Source organism: Pteropus medius, unplaced genomic scaffold, assembly GCF_902729225.1.
Source record: "Pteropus medius unplaced genomic scaffold, Ma_sr-lr_union100, whole genome shotgun sequence".
Taxonomy (NCBI): Eukaryota; Metazoa; Chordata; class Mammalia; order Chiroptera; family Pteropodidae; genus Pteropus; species Pteropus medius.
The window spans coordinates 11,920,754-11,944,119 of NW_024344370.1; the positions used below are offsets into that span (position 1 = coordinate 11,920,754).

At 35.8% G+C, this 23,366-nt stretch overlaps 1 protein-coding gene across 14 annotated transcripts in view; it reads left to right on the plus strand.

Annotated features, from left to right (window-relative positions):
- The window catches only part of MAST4 (microtubule associated serine/threonine kinase family member 4), a 513,739-nt gene that overhangs the window by 428,220 nt on the left and 62,153 nt on the right, over positions 1 to 23,366 (plus strand). For all 14 annotated transcript variants that reach the window (XM_039870096.1, XM_039870097.1, XM_039870098.1 and 11 more), the window contains 3 exons: positions 11,139 to 11,208; positions 16,551 to 16,629; positions 22,668 to 22,825. In XM_039870096.1, the coding sequence (XP_039726030.1) occupies positions 11,139 to 11,208; positions 16,551 to 16,629; positions 22,668 to 22,825 (307 nt within the window). The remainder of the gene's footprint in view (positions 1 to 11,138; positions 11,209 to 16,550; positions 16,630 to 22,667; positions 22,826 to 23,366) is intronic.

Consider the following 23,366-nt stretch of genomic DNA (forward strand, 5'->3'; position numbering starts at 1 on the left):
CTGGTCTGGCATCAGTATATATCCTTTTAAAAGCTTCCCAGGGGATTTTGATACATAGTCAAGTTATAGAACAACTTAATCTGGAAAATTCACTTTCTTTAGAAGAATCTAAAGCAGTGTTTCTGAGACTTGAATGCACTTGGGAATCATCTGGGAAACTTTAAAAATGACTGATGCCCTCCCCCACCCCATCCCCATTCTGATTTAATTGGACTGAATTATAACTTAAACATTAGGGGTTTTTTACTGTTCTCTAGACTATTATTATGTGAAGCCGAGGTTCAGAATCACTGTTCTAAGGCTAGGATTCTGAAACTGTAGTGTGCCTAAGAGTCAACTGAAGCACTTGATAAAAATAGGGACCCCAGGGTCCTACCTAGGTAAATACTCACCTGGAATACTGCCCTAATGGTTATTTCCAACTGACCCTCAGACTTTTCTAGTTTGATCTTCATCCATCCTCTCTGCTCCCCACCATTCACTGCCCTACCCTAATTTCCTGCAACTTCCCCTTCATGGCATTAAATTACTTGGAGTTCTTTAAATGTGCTTATTGAAATAGCCATTTATAGCAGTAAACTATACTGCTATTTCACTCTTTATACCAAAAAAGAAATTCTATATAGATAAAAAAAATTTTTTTTTGTAATTTAAAACACTCATAAAAGTATGAGAAAAAATATGGTTGCATTTAGAAAATAATTTGGGAGTAAGGAAGGCCTTTTCAAACAAAGTATAAAATCTAAAAGCCATAGAGGAAAATGGTTGATAAATTTGATTAAATAAAAATTTCACAGAAAAGTTACCATGAACAACATTAAAAGGTAAGCACAAATGGGAGAAACATTTTCAGTGTATTGAGAGAATTGCCTCAATTGCAAAAAAACAAAAACAAAACAACAAATCAATAATAAAAAAAAAAGACTAACAACTCAGAGGAATAAAATATGAACCAGGTAGTTTGTAGAAAAAGAAACACAAAGAATTAACATATTAAAAGATGATCAGCTTTACTTATAATCTAAAGAAAGGCATATCAAATAATGCGATACCACCAAAATCTGAATAAACTCCATATTAGCAAGATTGAGGGGGAGATGCTCCCTCCATGACCCTAGTGAGAGTATAAAGTAGTGTGGTGAGCAATTTGGAGAGCAATTTAGCCAAATGCACTAAAGTGAAAAATGAACCCACTTTTGGACTCAGCAGTTTAGCTTCTAGAATTTATCTCATTCGTATAATTGCTTAAGTATTCAAAAGATATTCATTGAATCATCAAAACACTGAAATCAATCTAAATATCCATTAATAGAAGACTAAGTCAGTTATGGCAGAAGACATACTGGAATTTTATTCGGTGCTAAAAAGATAATAGATTTAGATGGGCCAATGTAGAAAGTTATAGCTAGATTATTAAGAAAAAAACAAGTATAGAACAGTATGTGTGTGTGTGCGCGCATAATAGTATTGCTTGAGGAATTTTTATATACATAATACATATTGTACATATATACATAGTTCTGGACAATCCATACCCTAACAAAAGACACTGTATCTGAAGAGTAGAACTGGGGGTAGTGAGCTGGTCACGAGAGCCCAAAGCTTGTTCCAGTGCCTAGCACATAATGAGTTCATAATAAATATCTGAGTGAGGTAATGAATGGGAGTCAGAGGTTGGGAGAGATTTTTAGTCTTTATTGTATACCTTATTGAACTATTTGAAATTTTTTTATGGTGTATATATAATTGCTTTTGTAATAAAATTAAAACAAAATGTACTGTTCACTTTTGGAACTCTGTTCCTTTGGTTGTTTAGTTTCCTTTGCCTCAAGAGTTTCCTTTCATTTTTTCATTTACCACTTTCCATCAAGGTTCATGTTGAAGGTCACTCTGTGCAGCCATTCATTCCTCTCCCTTCTGAATTCATGGCTTCCTCACTTAACATATACCACCATATGAGCACAGTGTCCTATTATCTTCTGTTGGGTCTTTCTTCTCTCCCTGGTGGGTGAGAGCCTTGTGATGAGGGATGGTCTGATTCATCCAACTTTCTCTAAAAGCTACCAAGGATCTGCCACATTGTTGCTAAAAATGAGGCAAATGTTGCGGTACTCTCCTGTTCAACTACTAAGCACTAGTCTCTTACAGTCACACCTGGTCAGACACCCAGAGTGACTGGCCATTTCAGACCCCTTGAGTATTCGCAGAATACAAAGCTCCAGCTTAAACACAGCCTCCAGAAATGGCTACTATTTCATTCATTCATTGTAACTGCCTCCATCACTTGGAGGAAGCTCCGAGTATCAATCATCTTCGACTTAATGAGTCTAGCATTTATTGACTATTTACCAATTTACATTCCCACCAGTAGTGCACCAGAATTCCCTTTTTTCCACATCCTCACTAACACTTGTGGTCTTTTGTCTTTTCGATTATAACCGTTCTAATAGGTGTGAGGTGGTATCTTGTGGTTTTGATTCACATTTCCCCGATAATTAGTGACGTCAAGTCTCTTTTCACATACCTGTTGGTCTTTATATGTCTTCTTTGAAAAACGTTTATTCACGTTCTTTTCCCATTTTTTAATCTGACTTTTTCTGTTGAGTTGTTTGAGTTCTTTATATATTTTGAATAGTAACCCTTTATCAGATACATGGTTTGCAAATATTTTCTCCCATTTGGTAGGTTGCCTTTGTGCTAATTGCTTCTTTTACTTTGTAGATATTTTTTAGTTTGATATAATCCCACTTATTTATTTTTGCTTGTGAGTTTCTTATCATATTCAAAAAAAGAAAAAAGAAAAAAATTGTTGCCAAGACCAATGTCAAGGAGTTTTTTTTCCTATGTTTATTCTAGTAGTTTTACAGTGTCAGGTCTTACATTTAAGTAAGATAAATATTTGTCAAATTATTTATATGTCAAAATATGTACCTGTTGTGTATACTTAATTTTTTATTCAGAGGTCCTTAAAGACTCCACCTTACCTTTTAGGAGAGTAATCACAACTTTTTTACCCTGCCTAAATATACTCCAACACAGAAGGGTTCAACACATTGTAATTAATAACCGCAGCTCATTAAGGTAGTTGATTTTGACACATACAGAATTTCAGGGTTCCGTGTGGTTTGAAACAAGCCCCTTTCACCCCCTCCATCAATTAGGATTCTATGCTAAAAATATCATGGGCATATGTATAGAATATAAATAGAATAAGACCCTGAATGGACACATTCTTGTCCTGGATAAGGGCAAATCATATTTTTTGCAAAAGAGAATGACTAGAATAATTAAAGTGATCCTCCTTTTGCTTCTGATACTCACTTTGTTGAATTGAAATCCCATGCCTTGAATTTAACTGTGCTAATAATTTTAAATGTTCTAATATTATGTGGACCAAGTAATAGGCATTTTGCCTAAGAAAAAAATGAAGGCATGAGATGTACAGTTTTAGGTCAAATGTCTCATTCATTTACTTTTAGGTACTGAATAAAATGAAAACTGGTGTTTCAATTTTGAACAATTATATGATTAAAGTTGATAGTAAAAGTATAAAAAAGATTATGATTAATGGATTTTTTTCTCTATGTTTTCCTTTTCCAGAGACTTTTAATCTTAACCCCAGAACATGGGAATGATACACAGCTTAGACTGGATGTGTTTCTGTTTTAAAGGAAGGGAGAAATTGTAGAAATGACTTTAGAAAAGAGTAGCAATATGAGTAGGGTATATGTAATTTACTTGATTAACCTAAGAGGACACCTGTGGGCAGATGGGATTTCTGGAGTGTTGACATGATAGGATGCTATTGGTTTGGATTGATAGGGAGAATTATAGAAGGAAATAGGGAAGTGGGGAAAAAAATCCAAGACTTCCCAATTAAGAGATCTAAAGGGCAAGTGGAGGTTTTGAAATTGAAATACAGTGGACAAGGCCATGGCTTTCAACTCTGGCAGCATATCAGAATCATTTCATTTCAAAGAGGGTAGAATAGGGCCTGGCCATCAGCATTTTTAAAGCTTCCCAGATGATTATCCTACGCACCACAGAGAAGGAAGTGTGTATTGATCTAAGGAAATGGATCATATTATTAGAGGAGAAAGAATCTCAGTACTGGGAGATTTCATACAGGATCTGTATGATTTATGGAAACTAAAAGTCAGAATTCTGATTTGTTAGATTCTTGGCACATTACATATGATTTTATTATGAAGCAATAGAATGAGTGTCTGATTCTTTTAAGTGAAGTCTGAACATATTTCTGGAGTTAAAAACTGAAAAATGATTAACGTTTTAAAAGAAAAAATTATGTACACATATTCTGCTTCTTTCTGACAGAATTCCTCTATACCAGAGGCCAAAGGAACGTTTGGCATTTTTTAAATGGGACTATTTTAAATTTAGTATTATTTTTTAACTAAGAGGAGCCGAAAGGAAGAGGTTTATAATAGAGAATACATTTAGATTACATTATATGCAAGTTACACGGATTTCAGCATTTAATTTAAATACTTCCTCAATTACTCAGCAATTGAAGGAAACAATCTGAGAAGCAATTTCCTGATAGTATCCACTCCTCTTCCAAGTAAAAAGGGAAATTCTTTGTATCTAATTACATTAAAAAATTAAAACCCCCTCATGTAAGATACAAAAAAAATATATGTAATATACAAACCTCAGGTTACATTCTTTAACTCAGTCTTTTATCTAGATTCAGAGACGAATTATCTAAGACTAACAGAATGCATCAAATTTCACAAAATTGCATGAAACCACTGTTAAGTGGCTGTGTTCTTATTCTTACCTACCCGTCCTTGACCTTACAAATGCTACTCGGTAACTTTAAGCAAAGGCTGAAAGTAATCTGTTCCCTATTGCTGGGAAGATGAATTACTGTAGATGGGAAGAAAACATACAACTAAAAATCAGCTTTCTTCATCACTCTTGACATTCACCAGTCTTTACTTAGGATCACCTTGAGATGTGACATCAATTCAAAGTAATAAGGAAAGGTCAACGAAAAGCTAAAACATTCTCAGGAACCCATGATAACACATCTCCAAGGGATTTGTGTCAGTGCCACAGCATTTCAAATACAGTACACAAATTCCAGAAGAACAGTTTCATGAAATGGAGACAATAGGCATCTATGGGAGTTTTATGACATAGAAATTGACCTGTTATTAGAACTCTCTTTCACTCCCTACATGTCTTCCACCCTATAGCCTCATCAGTCATTCCTTAAAAAGCGTTGCATGTACATTTGTTGAGTCTGTTGTGACACTGTACTTTATATGGTATTATCATTGAGAGTTTGTCCCTTAGTAATTTTGATACATTTAAGGGCTTTGGTTTCAGAAAAGTTCTTTTTCGTGTGAATAAGGATCCAGAATTTTTTTCACAAGATGAGTCTAGAGTTGGCAATATGCAGATCTGCTTCTATCAGTCGATATTTTTAACTCTTTGAGTCTTGTTCACCCATTTAATCTGTTCTAGCAGGTCGTGCAAATCTCTGTGCATAAAAAGAACTTAATACACAATTATTGAATTAGAAAAATCCATGATCTTTCTAGTTTACTATGTAACAGGGACTAGATTAGACACTGAGAAATCAAAATACACTTTTTGTGTGTCTATACATATAATCAGAATTTATCTCTCACCAGCATTTAGAATTAAAAGTTAGTGAGAGGAAGTGAGAAATGGAATATATAATAGACATGTCATTACATTTTATTCAGTTTTACTTATGGTGACAGGAGACAGAAATTATCATTACCCAAACTTCAGCATTTAGCCTGTAGAATTTTCCTTCTCTACAAACCTTTCCCTAGTACTATTGACTGGTTTGAGTATCTGAAACAGATCAGGGCTATTAAATCTGTTAGGCACTAAATAATGTGAGCTGGAAAAATGTTATTTGCTCTCAAATACAGTAAAAACTATAGCAGAATTTTTAAATGTTTAATTAATATAAATATTATATATAAGAACAGCCACTCAGTATAACATTGTTATATATAATTGCATACAATGTGGAATATATGTACATTTTATTACATTTGAAATTATTTTAAGTGGTACCTCCATAAGTAAGAGAGTCTAAAGCTTACCCAGGTATTCAAGTGTTGCTCTTAATTCTCTCTTACTCTCAAACTCTATCCTCTCTCAGTCTTCCCCATCTCAGTTAGTGCCTCTACCTACCCATTTGTTTAATCCTGAAATAGGAGTCATCCTTGTTTCCTCTCTTATCCACATCACTTTCCTAAATCCGATTTTTCAGCAAATTCTGTCGACTCTGCTGCCAGCACCTACTTGCGATCTACAGCCGTCCTTTCCAAAGCACTACCGTCTGTTACCTTGTCTGTGCTCGTCGGCTCCGAAGCCATCTCCCCTTCCACTCTTGTCCGCTTAGAGCCACAGGACAGCTAGAGAGTTTTTTTAAAAATGTAAATCTAATCATACCACTCCCCTCTATGTAATGGAAGTTTAATAAATAGTTGTTGAATCAATCAATCAATCAGGTGACACCGAATAGTGGTGCTGGCTGTGGAAGGATCAATAAGCAATGAGAGGACAGGGAAAACCAAAAGAGGTTCAGAGAGCCCAGAAAATAAGAAAGTTTTGTCATTGTATGCAATCCTCTCTACCTGAAAACCCAGGAATATAAGTCTATTTCTAAACATTGGCCCGCTGTGAATACCTCACAGCTTACCAAGAGATAATTCCACTGAAGGCCAATCAAGGTTTTTCTGTCCGCTTAGATTCTGAACAGCTGTCCAGGTTTAATTAATATTCTGCAGTTATATCTGGAGTGGAGCCAGTTTTTGAGACAGCTGTCAAAGTGAAAGGAAGATTTCTAACTTGCATCAGCCGGGTCTGGTAGGAAAGACTCAAACTTCTCAGGTGATTTGAACTATTATTTTTCAAAGTTCCCTCAGCTTGGAGTTCCTACATAACTTTTCCATTGTCCACTTTATCTGCTGGCGCTTGTCTTGTAGGAAGATCCTGGCTTCGATTCTGTGAAGTTGGGTCTTGAGATTTATAAGCAGTGTCATTTCATTGCCGAGAATCTCCTACAAAGCGATAAGGAACATAACACTGATTATTATGATGTAAAACATCACAAGTCATTTAAGCAGATAATCAAGTAATAACAACAAGGATTCAAATGGGGTCTTACTCTTTGATCCACTAGGAGTTTCAAATTGTAATTATCATTAATTCTTGGATTCCCTCTGTCCTGATAGAAAATCAAGGCAACCAGAAACTATCATTTTGTTGTGAACAGACAGCTATTAAAAGCACATTAATAATCTATAGTGGTTATAGCATATGCCTTTTAAAAAGATTTGCAGCTTGTTTCTCTGTGGTGAAGACACAGGACTTCTCCAACCTAATTACAAAGCAATCAAACAACTTAATTAATCTGGAAATCACTTTCTTAACAATAACTGCCTCTAAAATGAGGCACCCTGTGTAGCGCCATTAGGTAAAGTACCGTTTTGATATACTGCTTGTTTATTAGCCATGCTAGTTCCCCCTGGTGATCATGAAGTTAATTACCTACCCAAGGCCTGACCACTATTAAGGTTTACTTGACCAGGTCAGAAACAGCAGCAGCGATGCCAGCGGTCTATAAAGTGTCCTAGCACTCAAACATCCAAGAGCCAGCAAATCCCTGGGAGCAGCAGGATTTGAGTTATAAGCAAGCGCTGCACATATGGGCAGAGAATTAACTGGCACCACTTTTCATTTGAGAGTCTCTCAGGTATTGCTCTGCAGATGGGGGGATGAATTCAGAGAGCAGTGCTGTGAGGAGTGAAGGTCGTGTATAGGACTTTGGTTTCAATCCATCTTGTTCTCATCCTGGGAAAGTGCTGTGCTTGTCCATGGCAGTCTGGTCCTCCTCTCTGAGTTAAGTACATATGAAGCACACTTTATAATTTGATCTGTTCTAAATTGTGGTTGTTTTGATCACTGTAACTAAATGATATCCCTATGTCCTCAAAGACTGAGCAGATAACAGAAATCGATTTTTATTTCAAAAAAGTAAAGACTTCAAGAACGGACTTCTACCTATCTAATCTGCTAATCTTATAATTTCTCCCAAAAGAAAACTGAGGCACTTTCTGTAATAAATGACACAAAAAATCTGCAGAATACTCATCTACCCTTTTCTGCCACTCCCACTCCCACCTCACTTCAAAGTTCCCTATGAATAAGAGCTATCCATGGGTCAGCCATTCTTCCAATCTTCCCACGTTAGAAACACTGATCATTTTTATCATGTAATCTTTTTCATCAGCTATTTCTAATCTGTCACCAATTGTGCTTGGTTTACTTGCCAAATAACTTTTCTATGGGCTTTTTTTCCGAATCCAGCTCCTCCTCCTCAACCATTTTCCTGTCCACCTACCCCAAACACTCAAGTCAGATTAAAATCTCTAGGGTCTCTCGCTTGCCCGCAAACATCTCTTAAGGCCTCCCACTGATTGGAACCAATAAATGCTGTTCACAGCTCGCTGGCTTTACCAGGCCGAATACCCTGCTTCCACAGAGGCTGTCTCTCCTGCTTTGTCCTGCTGAGTTTGGGTTGTTTCTGTCCCCTTCTTGAAGTCCTACCACTTCTTCTTACCTTGAGCTTGCTGAGCTGCCCACATATGAAGCTATAGTCTCTTGTCCTTTAGGAGTTTTCAGGTATTCTAGGTCACAGCAATCTCATTTTCTCTAATATCCCGCTACACTTAAGACCCTTGTGATAATGTGGGGTGTGTGTGTTTGCATTTCGATTTAGTTCTTCAATCTGACATGAAACAAGAAGAAAGATCTGTGATTAGTAAGTAAGACAGTACAGATGGCTCTATAGTCTTCATGTTGAAGATGTGCGAATTTGGTTTTTTAGGTTTTACAGCAGCGTAGAAGTGCGTGAGAAGAAAATGAGGAACATTTTCAATGAACAAGCCAGGGAAAGGCAGAACCCGAAGATTAGAAATGCTTAATGGTAGCCTTATTTTTTTTTTTTTTTTTAAAGCAGAGTTAAATTAACCTACCTCTGTATCTCTCTGTCCATTCATTTTCAAAGTGACGGGTCACCATTGTGTGTTATAAGATGTTACATAGCTTCCCGAGGACTGCTCATTAAAATCTCTAAAAGCAAAAAGGCTTTTAAGCTAATTCCTTGTTTCTCCTTCCTTCGGATTCTTAAATATATTTAATAAGCTCTCTCTAATTTCTCTAGGTGATCTCATATAATCTCTAGATACAGTGTTTTCTTTACAAAGAATGCAGAGCTAAGAATTTGGTGACAAGGTTCGTTGGCCCTATTATTTATTCTAAGTGAATAGGGTAGCAGGGATTTTTCTCAAAATGCCTTAGCTTCAAACAATCAATTGTTTTGTTTCTCCTAATAATTTACTAGTAGTTTGCTGTATATGGAGTGTAAACAAAGTGAACATTTTTTTTCCAAACAAAACAACAAAATTTACATGAGGATTTCTGACATTAGATTTGTTTCTCTTTGGGAAACAAAATTTTTAGCCATCTTGAAATTACAGAGATCTTTTAAGGAATGTGAAGAGTGATGTACAAACGAGGGGAATAAAGGCTGTTGAGAGAAGTTGAAAGCACTTAATTTAGCTGTGTAGATAAATGGACAAAAATAGTTCCGGATTACTTGATGGCAGAATCCATTTCTCCAGGGCCCAAGGAACAACAGATGCAAAGGCATGATAAATTTGATTGCAGCAGGGGGAAAATGCTTCTTGATTCTCTATCCACAAAGAAATGGGCTTTTCAGCGCTTCCCAGTTAAATGGCTTTAATTATTCTGTCTGTCATAAAGTTAATGGCATCTGTTGAAGACATCGCTATAAAATTTGCAACCTTAAGTTAATTGAAAAATTTCACTGGAGGTGTCACCAGTCCAGAAGTCCTCAAGGTAACACTAAACTTATCCTCTTTAATGTGTTAGTCTATTCTTTTTGCACATAGGTAATAGATTGTTTACCTTTACAGCTAGGTGCTGACTTTAATGTGCAATCTTGTATTCCTTACACCTAATTACAATTGTCACTTCCATTACAAAATCAGTAATGTGGCAACTGGCTTGCTGTTAAAGATTAAAAATATCTTCTTGATTATTTTCCTGTATGTTTCAAGAACATACAGGATGAGTTTGCAGCCTTTCTTCACCTCCTTATTTAAACCAGCTACTATCCCTCAGGTCCTCAAATAATTCTGCCAATCTAATTAAACATGCAGAGGGAAGCAGGGTGGTCTGGAGTGTCCTGAACTTCCCCACACCATCTGTCTGCCAAGCTTCTCAATGATCAGCAGCAGGTTGAGTGTTCTAACAAGTCCGGGGAGAGCTGCTCTCCTTACACTGAGCAATCCGTGCTCTACCTGCCCGGGAAGGAGCTGGGGAGAGTACCCTCTGCCAGCCTTCGTGTGCCTGTGGCTTTTAAAGGCTGCCTGGCCAGTCACGGCCCAGCTATTGAGGAGCAGAAGGATCTGTTGAAGAAAGGAGTGATAAAGGCTAATCCTACCTGGCCGTTTCCGCCATGCCAAGATAGGTCTGGCTCATCTGAGAAATAGGTTCAAACTGCGGGGTTCTTTCCAGTATTTTATGACTAGTTCTAACATAGTCATCCACCTTTAAAATATGTACTTGGGAATATGAGGATTTATTTTTGAGAACTCAGACTTTTATTCACTTGACTGTAAATAAAAAATACTAAAAAAGCGAGCACCACCCCCCGCCCCATTGAAGCATATGCTTCCTCATCCATCCTGCTATTTAAAATATTAGCACATCTGGAAGAATAACAACCAAGACATTTGTATATTCGTTATTCAATACGACTGAGATATTCAGATTGTTAAATATATGAAGGACTACTGGTTGATGATATAGGTGAATGTGTTTATTTGTATACCTTGCACACTTGGAAAGCTTTTTTGCAACTCAGTTCCCCCTCCCACCAAGTTTCTGCTCCAGGCATGATTAAAACATGACAGAGGGATGGACATTTTACAAAGTGTAAAAAGAAACTTATTACTAAAGGGAGGAAGATTCTGCATGTGGGTAATGATACAAAAATAAAATCACTTTGTAAATTTTTCCCTTCTTTTTCTCTACAGGAAATAGCCCTCAAGATAGCCCAAGAAATTTCTCCCCCAGTGCCTCAGCCCATTTTTCATTTGCACGGAGGTAAGGACTTTTTTGAGTAGAATAATAAAGTTAGGTAGAGAATCCTATCCCCCAGCTCACACTCCCTGCAACTCCCCCTTGCATCCCGGCCTTCTGCCTTGTGAGGTCCTGCTCATAATCATATGTACAGGGCCTTCTCCGAAGCTCCTCCAACCAAAGGTAGCATTAGACCATTGCAGAACTCTGTTGTAACACTTTTGCTTTAACAGTTGTAATGATTTCTGCCTCATGCTAGAGTTGTCTCTACCTCTCGGTCCTCTGCTGGATGTTGGGCTTCCAGCAAGGGCAGGGAATGAGCATTTCCATCTTTCTTGCATCCCGAGTACCATGCCTTTTGCATGCTTGATACACAACAGATGCAGCTGAATTATCAGAGCTCATATTTTAAGGATTTGATTCATCTATGTGTCCTGGTATGATATATTTTTGTTGTTGTTGTTAAAATGTTTTTAAAAAATGACCTTTCTTGGGATCACAAAATATAAACTCTAAGACACTCCTTTACTTTAGAACATCGAGCCAGCAATTTAGTGATCCCCCTGAAATAAAGCCATGCGTGCACTATAGGATGTTTTATATTTTCTGTTCCTATTGTACTTAGAAGTGGGCACCAGATATCAAAGATATATGTTTCATATTTGGGTCACTGAGTCCAGAGGAAGTGTTGCTCCAAGGATAGTGGGCATGTGGTCTCATATCGAACCTTTTCAGTTTCCAATTTTCCTCTGTGGTTTTGCCAAGTTAAGTCTACACAGCCACCTCTTCTGTGTTCTGCATGTGGGATCAGTGTACTTCACCCTGTCAAATTCAGACCTTCAACCTCCCACGTCCTATCACTGTTCTCACCTACACACTCTGCCCTCTTCTGCTCAGGAAAAACACACAGAAAACAAAACGCCCCTCCGGCCAGCCCCTGAATATTTAGGATAATTCAGTTTATGGTCCGAATGTTCGAAATATTTGCTGAATTTTCTTGGAGACCTAACTATACCTTAAAGTGGATTAAAGTAGCACTAAGTAAAGACTTATAGGTAGGTCAAAAAAATAGATTTGTTTTAACACATATTACTAACCTGGAAAACCTAGTGTCCTCACTGCCATTTGTTAGCATGTAATGCATTTTATGTTACTAAATATAGAGAAGAGGATCTGTTTGCAGTATTTTCAGAATTCTCTGTAATTAAGATTCTCTTGTAAACATCACGCATTTGCCACCATATGTTAAATGTTCATTTATGTAGGTACTGGCTCCTCCACCATTGGGAGAACACAAGAGAAATTAAGACATGATCTCCAGAGAACTTCTTTAGACCCACAACCCGATTTTCCCACAAACAAACCTGCAAACAAAATGTGAAAATTAACTGGTCTCACAAAACCTGTCTTTGTGCAATGAATATTAATTCATGCTGGTGCTACTCTTCCAAGTGAAAAAAAAAATTGATAAATCTACCATAGTCTTTAAAACACATCTCTTTAAAAAAGGAGAATGCATTTAATTATTTTAAGTAATAAGAAAAATTCAATCTCATTATAGCATGAATTTAAACATGACAGAAATCATAGTCTCTTAATCCTGCCAGATTTATAAAAATGAAGAGAATTTAATAATTAAGTGGGTGACTAGAGGACCGATGAATCTGGTTTCTTTGCTATTAAGAAAATACACAAACCCCCAGGCATGTTAATTTTTGACAAATAAACCATAAAGCGTGACAGAAGATTATCACAGGAGACCTCTAGTTCATTTTGCATGAATTTCCAGATGGAACTCCTGCCACACTCTTCAAAAAGTATTAATTTAGATTAGGACATGAGTGATCATCTTTTAAAACTTTTATGTAAGTAAATAGAACTCTGAGTTTGCTGTGAAAACTCAAGTTGGCATATTTTTATTCGTCTGGGGTCTTTCTCTTTCATTTTAAAGTTGATTTTCATTTAGGAAACCTAGATTCCACTCATGATTCTCCATTTGCTTCCAATTGGTACATAGTTCTGAGCCTTTAAGAAGTAATATCATTTTCAGACTGCTGCATTTTATTTTTTTGTGTATTTGGTTCAACAGAGGAGCGATTGCCTTGTTTTTAAAAATTATTCATGGGTGAAGGGATAAAGATCAGATTATTAATCTCTTCTGAGTTTATACCATGTGATAATACTTCCCCCCAGTAGACGTCCTCTGTAATGTAGTAGTTTAATTTCAGACCAAAAAATATGATGATGCACACTTGCTTTTCATATTATCTAATATGTATTTGAGAGTAAACTTATCTAGTTAATTTTTTAATATTGAGTTAAAAGAACAAAAATGAGCGTTGTAGTATAGTTGATTTTGTTTGGAGCAAGGAAGCATCTTTTTACTTTGCTAACTGTGGTGCCGATTTACAATCTATCTGACTGTGGAGTTCGCCTTTTTTTTCCTTGATGGTAAGATGGAGGTAATAACATTGTTCTGCCTTTCCCCAAAGTTGTAGAGGTTTATGTGTTATAAATTGCTCCACTTTCGCTGGCCATATTGAGCCCTGAATAAATGCCATGAGTGTCTCCTAATTGTCTCCTTGTTATTCACTAGGTTAAGTCGCAGAATATTCCACAGGTAAATTACTAGGATAGACTTTCCTGATAAGTTCAGGTCCAAAGGCACTTGTAGAGAGCTGGTGGGCAGAGCAACCTACTAAGTTACTCTTTCAGAATTCTTTCTGGAATGAATTTTAGTTGGTTACATTATATTAGCCTAGTCCGACTTCAACTAGAATATAAAATATATCACTCCAGGTGACTATAACAATTAAACAAATAAAGAAATTTGCTTCCTCTTCATGCAGTTATAATAGCCAGATTGATATGGAAACTTTTCGTTCTTTCTTGTTGTATACCATATTAATTTAAATTTTTGTGAGTGGTGTTGAAATGATTTTTTTTTTTTTGCCAATTTCTTTGCATACTTTGTTCCCATCAGATGTTTTTCCTGTCTTACTTTTTCATTTAGTGTAACGCTGAGATTTCTACCCACAGAGAAAACACGTTTTTCAAAAAAGTCTTCTTGCTTTGGCAAGAATATAGTCTTCTTTTCAGATAACATTTTATTGGTAGCTACCGCAAAGGAAAGACAACATTGTTAGTAGGATCCAAATCGCACTAGTGTGATAGCTTTCTTGCGGGGAAAAAAGAGCATTCTCTCTTTAAGTATTATAGATAGCATAAATAGTAACATCTGATGTGCGGGTGTCATCGTAATGAAAATGCAATGGTCTTTTGTGCTCCATTTGAGTAAAAAGACACGAACAACTTAGAGAACTTTATGAGACATAAATTATTTCTGGCCTGTGGCTGCACAAGGTACTGAGCACATCCTTGTTTAAACATCTTTCTAGTCGTGTTTTCCAGAGTAAGCAAGTGTAATTTATACTTCAGAACTAATAACATGTCTCATCTTGGACTTTTCATTCATCTGAAATATGTTCATTGATACCTGAGGGAAAGTAGAGTTAATGAATCGCAAAATAAAATCGTGGTGGGAGAAATTTTGTCCCTTACTCTTTCCAGAGACTAGTTTCTGATAATTGCTTTTGAATGGACTGAATAATCCTTTTAAAATTATATCCTTTTCTTACTTTTAAAAATTGGAGGCATTTAAAATATGAAGTTACAGGAATGAGTTTTTAAGTTTTTAATAAGTAGCCAAATAAAATGGGACCAACTTGTGTTCATTTAATTGGTAGTTGGAAATCTTTAGAAGCATGTTATCATAATTATTTTCTTCTTAAATCTTGAAGATTTTCAGTTGTTTAAAAAATATTTTAAAAGAACTTATGACTTGATTTTCCCCATTTCTTCTCTCTGGTATATTTACAAACGTCTTATTTTGCTTCTTTTTTTTAAAAAACATACTTGATTCAATTGTACTTCAATCATGGTCACAGAAATGACAGGTAAATTTTACTAAAATCTTAACATTGTAGTACTTCTGTGATTTGTCCACTTGAATATCTCCATTTTGTCTTTGTAGATCATTTGCATTTCTTGGAGGCAACATCCGTGGTAGCCTATGATTATATTTCCCTTGAATGTAATTTAGGCTAAAATGTCAGTTTTTTAGATGAACATCTAATTGTGACATTTCTCAAAGTCAAATCTAATGCTGTTGAATTCCCTGACTTCATCTTATTGTGAGCGTCTATGGTAAATTCTGTCTACCCTTATCTCTCACATGGTAAATCAATATAATTACAAACTACCAAGCGTCTATATATGATATTCCATCTAAGAATGCAATAGAGTTTCTTATAAAGTGTGTTTTTCCGGTTTTCTCCGTGGCAAGTTTATGTATTTGTCACAGTGTTACATGATTTTGAAGGCCCAGTTTTACTTGAAATTGCTAATGAAGTAATGGCTCTGGAATGCTAGAGTTTCAGAAAATTTACTCTCTGATGTCCACTTGCCTTGGCAATAGTATTGTCTCTACTACTTCATTAACTCATCTGAAACCCTTGTAATGACTCTAATAACCAGAGCCTAACCCAGAGAGCTGCTCATCCCTATCACCTTTTGGAGATAAAACTACTTCCTTCCAGACCTCTGACACCTTGCCACTGTAACTGGGGCAGATAAGTCTACTCTTTGCATTAAGCTCTATGCCTAGTTCAAAGCTTTCAATTTGTCCCCACTGTCAACTAGAGCCGGGCTGTATACTCATAAACTCTGTAAGAGACTTGCTGCAACACTTTTTAAAGCCAGGTCATGTCAGAATGTAATAACTCTTAAGAGATTCTGAGCATAACGCCAGTCACTTTCTTAGTGCTAAAGTTATTTGCCACTTAAGTTTTTAGCCAGCCATGAGCTCACTGACTCCTTCTTCCCCAAGCATAATGAGTAGGACTGTCTCCCTGAAAATAATAAGGGAAAGTCTTTAGGATGCAATGAAAGTTTCCACAGGCTCTTGTAGCATGCAGAAATTCAGGCCCTTCCAAAGATCATGGCCCCAGTTATCAGTTTCCAGATAAGAGTAGTTTTCCTCCTCCCTTTCTGTTTTCATTCATTTGAATCTGCTGAGTCTGACCATTGTAATTATCCCTGGTATTCATTTTGTCAAAGTGTATTAGTGAGAGATCAATAATATGGATCAACCCATTCACTTCCTCCTTGTTTGGGTATATTGATTCAGTTTAAATAAAAGTCAACCTGCTGTATAATGTTTGTTTACCCTGGCCCTTCCTGAACATTTCCACACCCTCACTGACTGTGTTTGTGTCATTTGTTTGACTAAAAATACTCGGTTTCCCTGGGTTTTCTGTGTAACAGTATTCTAGTGTTGGCCTAAGCTAATCTCACATTCTCAATAGGACTGATGGACGCCGCTGGTCCTTGGCTTCTCTCCCCTCCTCTGGCTATGGAACAAACACGCCCAGCTCCACGGTCTCTGTAAGTGCCTGATTTTTTCCCTCTCCCTCACAACTGTAGAGCTCTTATGCAAGTGGTGTTTTCTCTGGTGTTTCCTGGTGGGAAGGAGAAGGCAGATTCTGCACGTCTGCCACTTTGAATAGGTTACACCTCAGATGATGAGCTGACAAACATAAAAAGGGCATCTTTTTACTGCAAGCTTTTAAACTTTGGTGCACAAAATGAGTAAGTCCCAGGATCACAAGTTTAAAGACAATCAGGAGCTCTTGTTTTAATACCATTTGGTATAGTTTAGGGGGAAACACAATTTGGTTTTGTTGTTTTGGTTCCACGCCAATGATATTAGCACTGAAACGCCATTAAACTTTGATGTCCTGGGTCTTTTTTTAAATATATATATATATATGGTTTAGATGCAAAGTTTCTTGTTTGTTTGTTTTTGTTTGTTTTGTTTTTGTTTGTTTTTTTGTTTTTGTTTTTTGATTTGTTGGTTTTTTTTCTGCAAAGAAAAAAAAAAATGGCAAGCCTTAAATTTGTCTGTGTCTTCTAGGGAATAACTTTCTTTTAAGGAGAGATTAAAAGAATTTAGTAGTCAGTTAAGGTAAATAATGAGAAACCGTGAAAATGGATAGAGGAAGAAGGATGTTCTCTTGCCCCAAACTATAACATTTCAACAAGATGTCTAGCAATGACTAGAAAGTAGGTTAGATATATGCTTTCTTGGTTTAAGTTAGTGATATTGTGGGTTACCTATCTCTGTAGAGCCTTAAAAGCCGATGGCCATTTAGAAAGGCTCAGTCTGTTGTAGGCATTCAGTAAATACCTAACGGAGTAGTCCAAATGTTCTTGTGCAAGCCAGGAATAAGCTGATGATTTTAGAGCCCCTTCTGGTTCATCTCCATCTCCACTTTGTCAAAATCTATAGTTTATTGAGTAGGGCTATCCATCTTTTTTTTTTTTTTTCACACACCCAAGCACTGTGCTAAGCATATAGCACCAGCCGCTTAATTGAATTGAAAAGAAACACTTGAATTGAAAAGAAACTACAGTTAAATTCATAAATGCTAACTGGTGTCATCACTACCTTATATTATGTATTTCCAGAATTCCAGATGCTAAATAATGTGGGTTTTTGGAGCACTTTTAAAACTGACTTGTTAAATAAAACGTGTTGGATTATTTTTACCGTCTCCTTGTAGTATTTTATTGAGAAGAGGTAATTTATTCTCCTATCCCTTATTCCATTTTGTTGTGGTATATGAGTTTATTGTCCATTTAGACTGTTTTTGTGAAGCATCCAGACAACCTTCAGTGGTTTCAATGGCACATCATTCTTATATCAGAAAAGGATGCTTAAAACTCCTGAATGGTTTCAGTGGATAAAATTGTCACTGTAAAGTCACCCTTTGTTATTGTGCTAGTAACCATTATTGGTTACTGGCCCATATTTAAGATGTTGAAAACATGAACAACCACAGTATGAAAATGAATGCTAAAACTGATTGACCAAAAAGAAAAAAAGAGTCATTTTCTAAGTTTAGAGTGTTGTTCTTTCCCAGACCCTTGGGCATCTTTCCAGTTAGAACCCAGGCACCAATAAACAGAAAACTTGGCCCTTTGTTCCATGGCTTCCCCACATATATTCTCGTTTAATTCTCCCATGCCCCAAATTTATATCATGTCTCTTAACTTCAAATTCTTTTTTTATTTCTACTCCATCACCTTGCTTTGTCCTTCAGTCAAGTTTTATTGTACTTTGGATATAGAAATTTCTCTTTTGCATGAAAGATGGGGATAATGCAGGTTCTTTCTTCTTTCTATCTCTAACTAGTAAATCATACGCATTTTTAAAAAGTAAATCTATAAAATAAAAGGAGGAAGTGAATTACATCGAATCAGACCCCATTTGATACAAATAATTTTATAAAACAATTTTTTAAATACTTATTATGTGCTCGGCACTGGTCTCTTTAAAATGCATTGGCTCATTTAATCCTGGCAACATACCCTATTTGCCATTGTTTGCTTCATTTGATGAATCAAAAATAGGAAGCATGAAATATGAAGCACAGAGAATGAACCGTAAGACTGTTTACCAGCATCCTTGTTTTATCCGTAAGAATACAAGAAGTGGGCTAGACCCAGGCTCTTGGCTCTTTTTAAGGAATTTACATGGTGTTTCTTAAAACAAACCTTTTAATTAGCAAACCTGACCTAGCCATCTGCCACAAGGTAGTCATCACTGTCCCTGATTTCCATATGTGTATAAAGAAGAAGCCTCCTGAGGCAGTATGAGTCACATACACATAATCTGTGTTTTTGACAGCTTCTGACCAGAAATAAGATCGGTTTTCTCTTAAGTATTTATTTTATTGAAGAAGATGGTATCTTATCATTGTTGATCTCATATATGTGTTTTGTCCCTCAAAATTAAATTTGAACCTTCAAAAGTACTTGTTTGCAAAAAGACATAAGGACCCGTTAAATTTGTGGAGTGTAGGTGCTGTTGGACAAAATTTCAGCTATCTTTTCTCCCTATTGGTTGTTGATAAGAATGATGAGTGAAAGTTTGAAAAGCTACTTTTTATTTCCTTCAGTTTCTTTGTGTCCTTGTCTTCTAAATATTAGAGCAAAAGTTGTGCAAAACTGCATAGTAGCTGCATTCTTTCTCTTCTAAATCTAATCTCAGTTACTCTTAGGTTCTCATTTTCTGGGTTAACTGTTAGTCATTTAGCCCATCAGAAATGCACTTTAGTTATTTTTTAAATAAAAAATTTGAATATATACAAATAAAAGAGATTCTCTGAAAATATAGCTTAAATTTTATAGATAACTGTGTTATTAGCCGAATCCCAGAACTTATGCTGAGATATAACCATTATGTCTGTATCGTTTGGATATTATAGAAACTGCAAAATTGGCAAGTGTTAAAAATGCTATATTCTGAAATTGGAAAGATTTGATCATATGAAGTTACTCAGTCCTTCCAGAGAATATTTAGTCTTGCAACTTCCTTTAACTTCAAATTTTGCAGCTAAAATTAATTTGTGGGACTTTTCCAAGATAATATTCAGATAATAATTTTTAATTTAAAAATAAGAAATATTGGAATTGCAGCAGTTGGAAGACATCCCCCCTTATATGGAGATAAATTACCAGATAAATTATTTTATGCTGAGAGAAAGAATGGAAATAAGAATATAATACCTATAAATATGAGATATGACTATAAAATATTACTTTAAATAAATAACAAGCAGAAGTTTAGCATGCATATGAATACTGTGCTTTGCAAAGTGGTTGCCTTAAGAGATTAAATGCTTATTTGAATGATGTGATTATTCAGAACATTTTGGGGAATTCTTCTAATTGCCTTGAAAACTATCAGCACAGTTTCTGTGTAAATCTTCACTCTTTGAAAGTGGATTTGGCTTATGATATAGTCAAAAGTCATACGCAGACTAGTTGGGTGATGAGACTCATGGGTACCACACTTAAAGAACATGCTAGATATATAAAATAAGGAGACTCAGTTTATTAAGAAACTCCCAAACTAATTCTTGAAACTCTTATAAAAGTGGTATTGCAAAGATATTTTGAACAGTGCAAGTATCTTTTCAATAAGGGCATGAGGTCTTGAGGCAGCACCTGCACCCTCTCTTGTCCTCAAAGCTCTCTTCACTGGCTTTGCAAGTTCTCCTTTGAGTCCCTGATGCTTAAACTAAACTTTGCATTTCTTTATTGTTCAATATCAACTCACTTTTCGGTACCTTTTGAATCCCCGGGACATTTTGCTGGCCTACCGTTGTTCCCAGTGCTGTGGACTCATCCTGGTGTCACCCTGTTCTCATTTACACCTTGCTTGTTCCAACTGAGCTTAAAGAAAGGCCCTGTCCCCAGAGAAGCTCCTTGCCTCCATGCTTCTTTAATGCTGTAAAGGTTACAATACTTACTCACACCACTGCATCATTCAGATTTACATATTCCCCATAGGTAAGCACAGGGCACATTCCTTATGAAGTTCAGTTATGTGGCTATATATATGGTATGACCATAGTATTTTCCTCTTAGAGTTAACACATGTTAACGTTTTATTACATTTGCTGCAACTATTTTTTTAAGTAAATTTTTATTTTGTTTAATAAATAAAATGTTAAATATACCACTCAACCCCCTCCCACCCAAACCCTCCCTTTCTCCTCTCTCTCCTCCACAGAGGGGACCACCCTCTCGAAGTCTCTTGGTATCATTCTCACGCAAGTACAGCTCCATAATACCTTATGTGAAACTCTTGAGCCTGGTGTGTTTTGGAATCAATTTTCACATTTTAGAAAGGTAATATGATCCCTGTACTGTACATAGCAGCCCAGCAGCGATTGGACCAGCAACTCATAATCAAATATATTAATATTTCTACAGCAATGTGAATCAACATTCATACTAAGTGGATTAAATACATCGTGTAAATAGCTTCCCATCAGTTCAGTTGATGCTTTGCCACCAAAAGGGATTACTATAAACATGTGAATAAACTTCTGTGTGTGTGGGTTTTGAAATCTTAGATACAGAATCATGAACATTTATTTACCTTTGAGACATATGTACAAATTCTTTTTTTTTTTTTATGGTGACATTGATTAACAAAATCCAATAAGTTTCAAGTGTACAATTCAACACTAAGTCATATATATATATATTTTGCAGTGTGTGTCCACCTCCCATAGTTATCAGATTCTTAATTCTGTTTTTCTGTTTGCCAATTTTCTTATTTTTGCTTTTATCACTGCTGCTTTTCTCCTGCTTACATTGATTTTATTCTTTTTCTGATTTCTTGAGTTGACTTCGTTTATGTGTTTTATTTCTTTTTCCATAGTGAAAATATTTAAGGCTGTGCCTTTACTTTCTGAATAGTTTTTGATTTATCTCATAAGTCTTTCGAGTAGTGTTCTCATTTTTATGGTTTATAAAATATTCTCATTGCATTATAAAAATCTCTTTGTCTCAGTATATACTTGGTAAGGTGTTTTATAATTTCAAGGTATAAGGATATTGTTGAGCTCTAGTCATTAATTTCTAGTGTTACTGCATTGCAGTGCTCAGTGTTTATGAAGTGTGCTCTTAACCTAATGACTTTTGTAAAATTAAAAAAGCCTACTATAACTGAATTTTCAATTGAATGCTATCGTTCAATGTATGCTTGTTTTAACCATGTTTCCATTACTCAAAATTTTCTCCATCTCTTTTGTTAGAATTGCTTACAGAGTTCACAGCCCAATAAAAACAAAAACAAGTCTCTGCTTTATAGTTACATTTCTAAGATTGATAAATAAAAGCAGCGTTATTTAGCTATTCACCTTTTTTAGCTTACCTGGCCCCAAATATTGAATGAAAATTTTCATAAAGCAAACTTATACTTAAGGAATTAAAAACTCACCACCACTGAAGCTATTAAGAAATAACAATAGTTTTAGCCAAAGAAAAAAGAAAAGAATTTCAGTTTTTAAAATAATGGCATTTAGAGAAAACTATCTTTTTCCATTCCCCTTTTTACCCAGGGCACATACTGATGGTAATTGCATCGAAGCATGCTCTATAAAGTGAGATCTCATGATCTTATTTATGGTTATATATCATACAATTCATTTTACGGTACTTACCTAAAAGGCACAGTGTTTGATTGTGAGCAGCAGTAGAAGTGTACCATACTCATTTGAGAACTAATATGACTTTTAATGCACCCAAAATCTCACTCCGATTGTCACTTTCTTGCTTTGGCTTTGGCTGTGCCCTATTCATTTTCAGAGCCTGGCTTTTCTTCAGAGAAGAAACTGTCTTTAGGGAAATTGTCTTATAGATAAATGAGATGAAATATAGAAGCCATTTTGACCTCTCAGAGAAAGTATCAAGGAGCTATTGTATAGGCACTAGTTACTGTAATTATAGCATGAAAATGAAACAATATAAAGTGGTGGTATATCAAGTTTTAGTGATTTGATATCATATTCATTTGAAAGGAAATTTTTGAGGTAGTCATATAACTTCACTTTGGTTTGTTTTAGTCATCCTGTTCCTCCCAGGAGAAGTTGCATCAGTTACCATACCAACCAACACCAGATGAATTACACTTCTTATCGAAACATTTTTGTACCACTGAAAGCATCGCCACAGAGAACAGATGCAGGAACACACCCATGCGCCCCCGTTCCCGAAGTCTGAGGTGTGTAGACCTGATTGAAAAAATGTTACTTTATTGGATTATCTCTGTTCAACCATTTCAAGGGAAGACTTTTTGGTCCTCTAATTCATATGTGTGTTAATTGATTTATGAACTACTATAAATATAGTATATTTTTTCCATCTATACATGATATTGTTAATTACCATTGAAAGGCATCTTATTATTTTTCTTTTAAATTCTCACGATTTGCTAATTGCTGTAGTAGCAGTAATCACGATGGACCAAAGGGACCACCTATAAAACCTTCTAGCCATTGGAAATTTTAAGACAATCTAATTATGGTGCAAGAGCAGCTAATACTTTAAGAGGAAGAAACTTGGCTGAAAAGGAAGGACAGCACATTCAGATTCACATGGATGTGGAATTTTGATTTAAAAGTTCACCCAGATCTTCCATTCTTTCTTCCCATTGTAAGTCTTACTTTCTCCAGGATTATGAACAGAGTATTAGAAGTTCGTGTCCCTGGAGTTTTGTGGTTGTCAAATGTAGTTCATTTGACAGTGAGTAGGTCAAGTTTTAT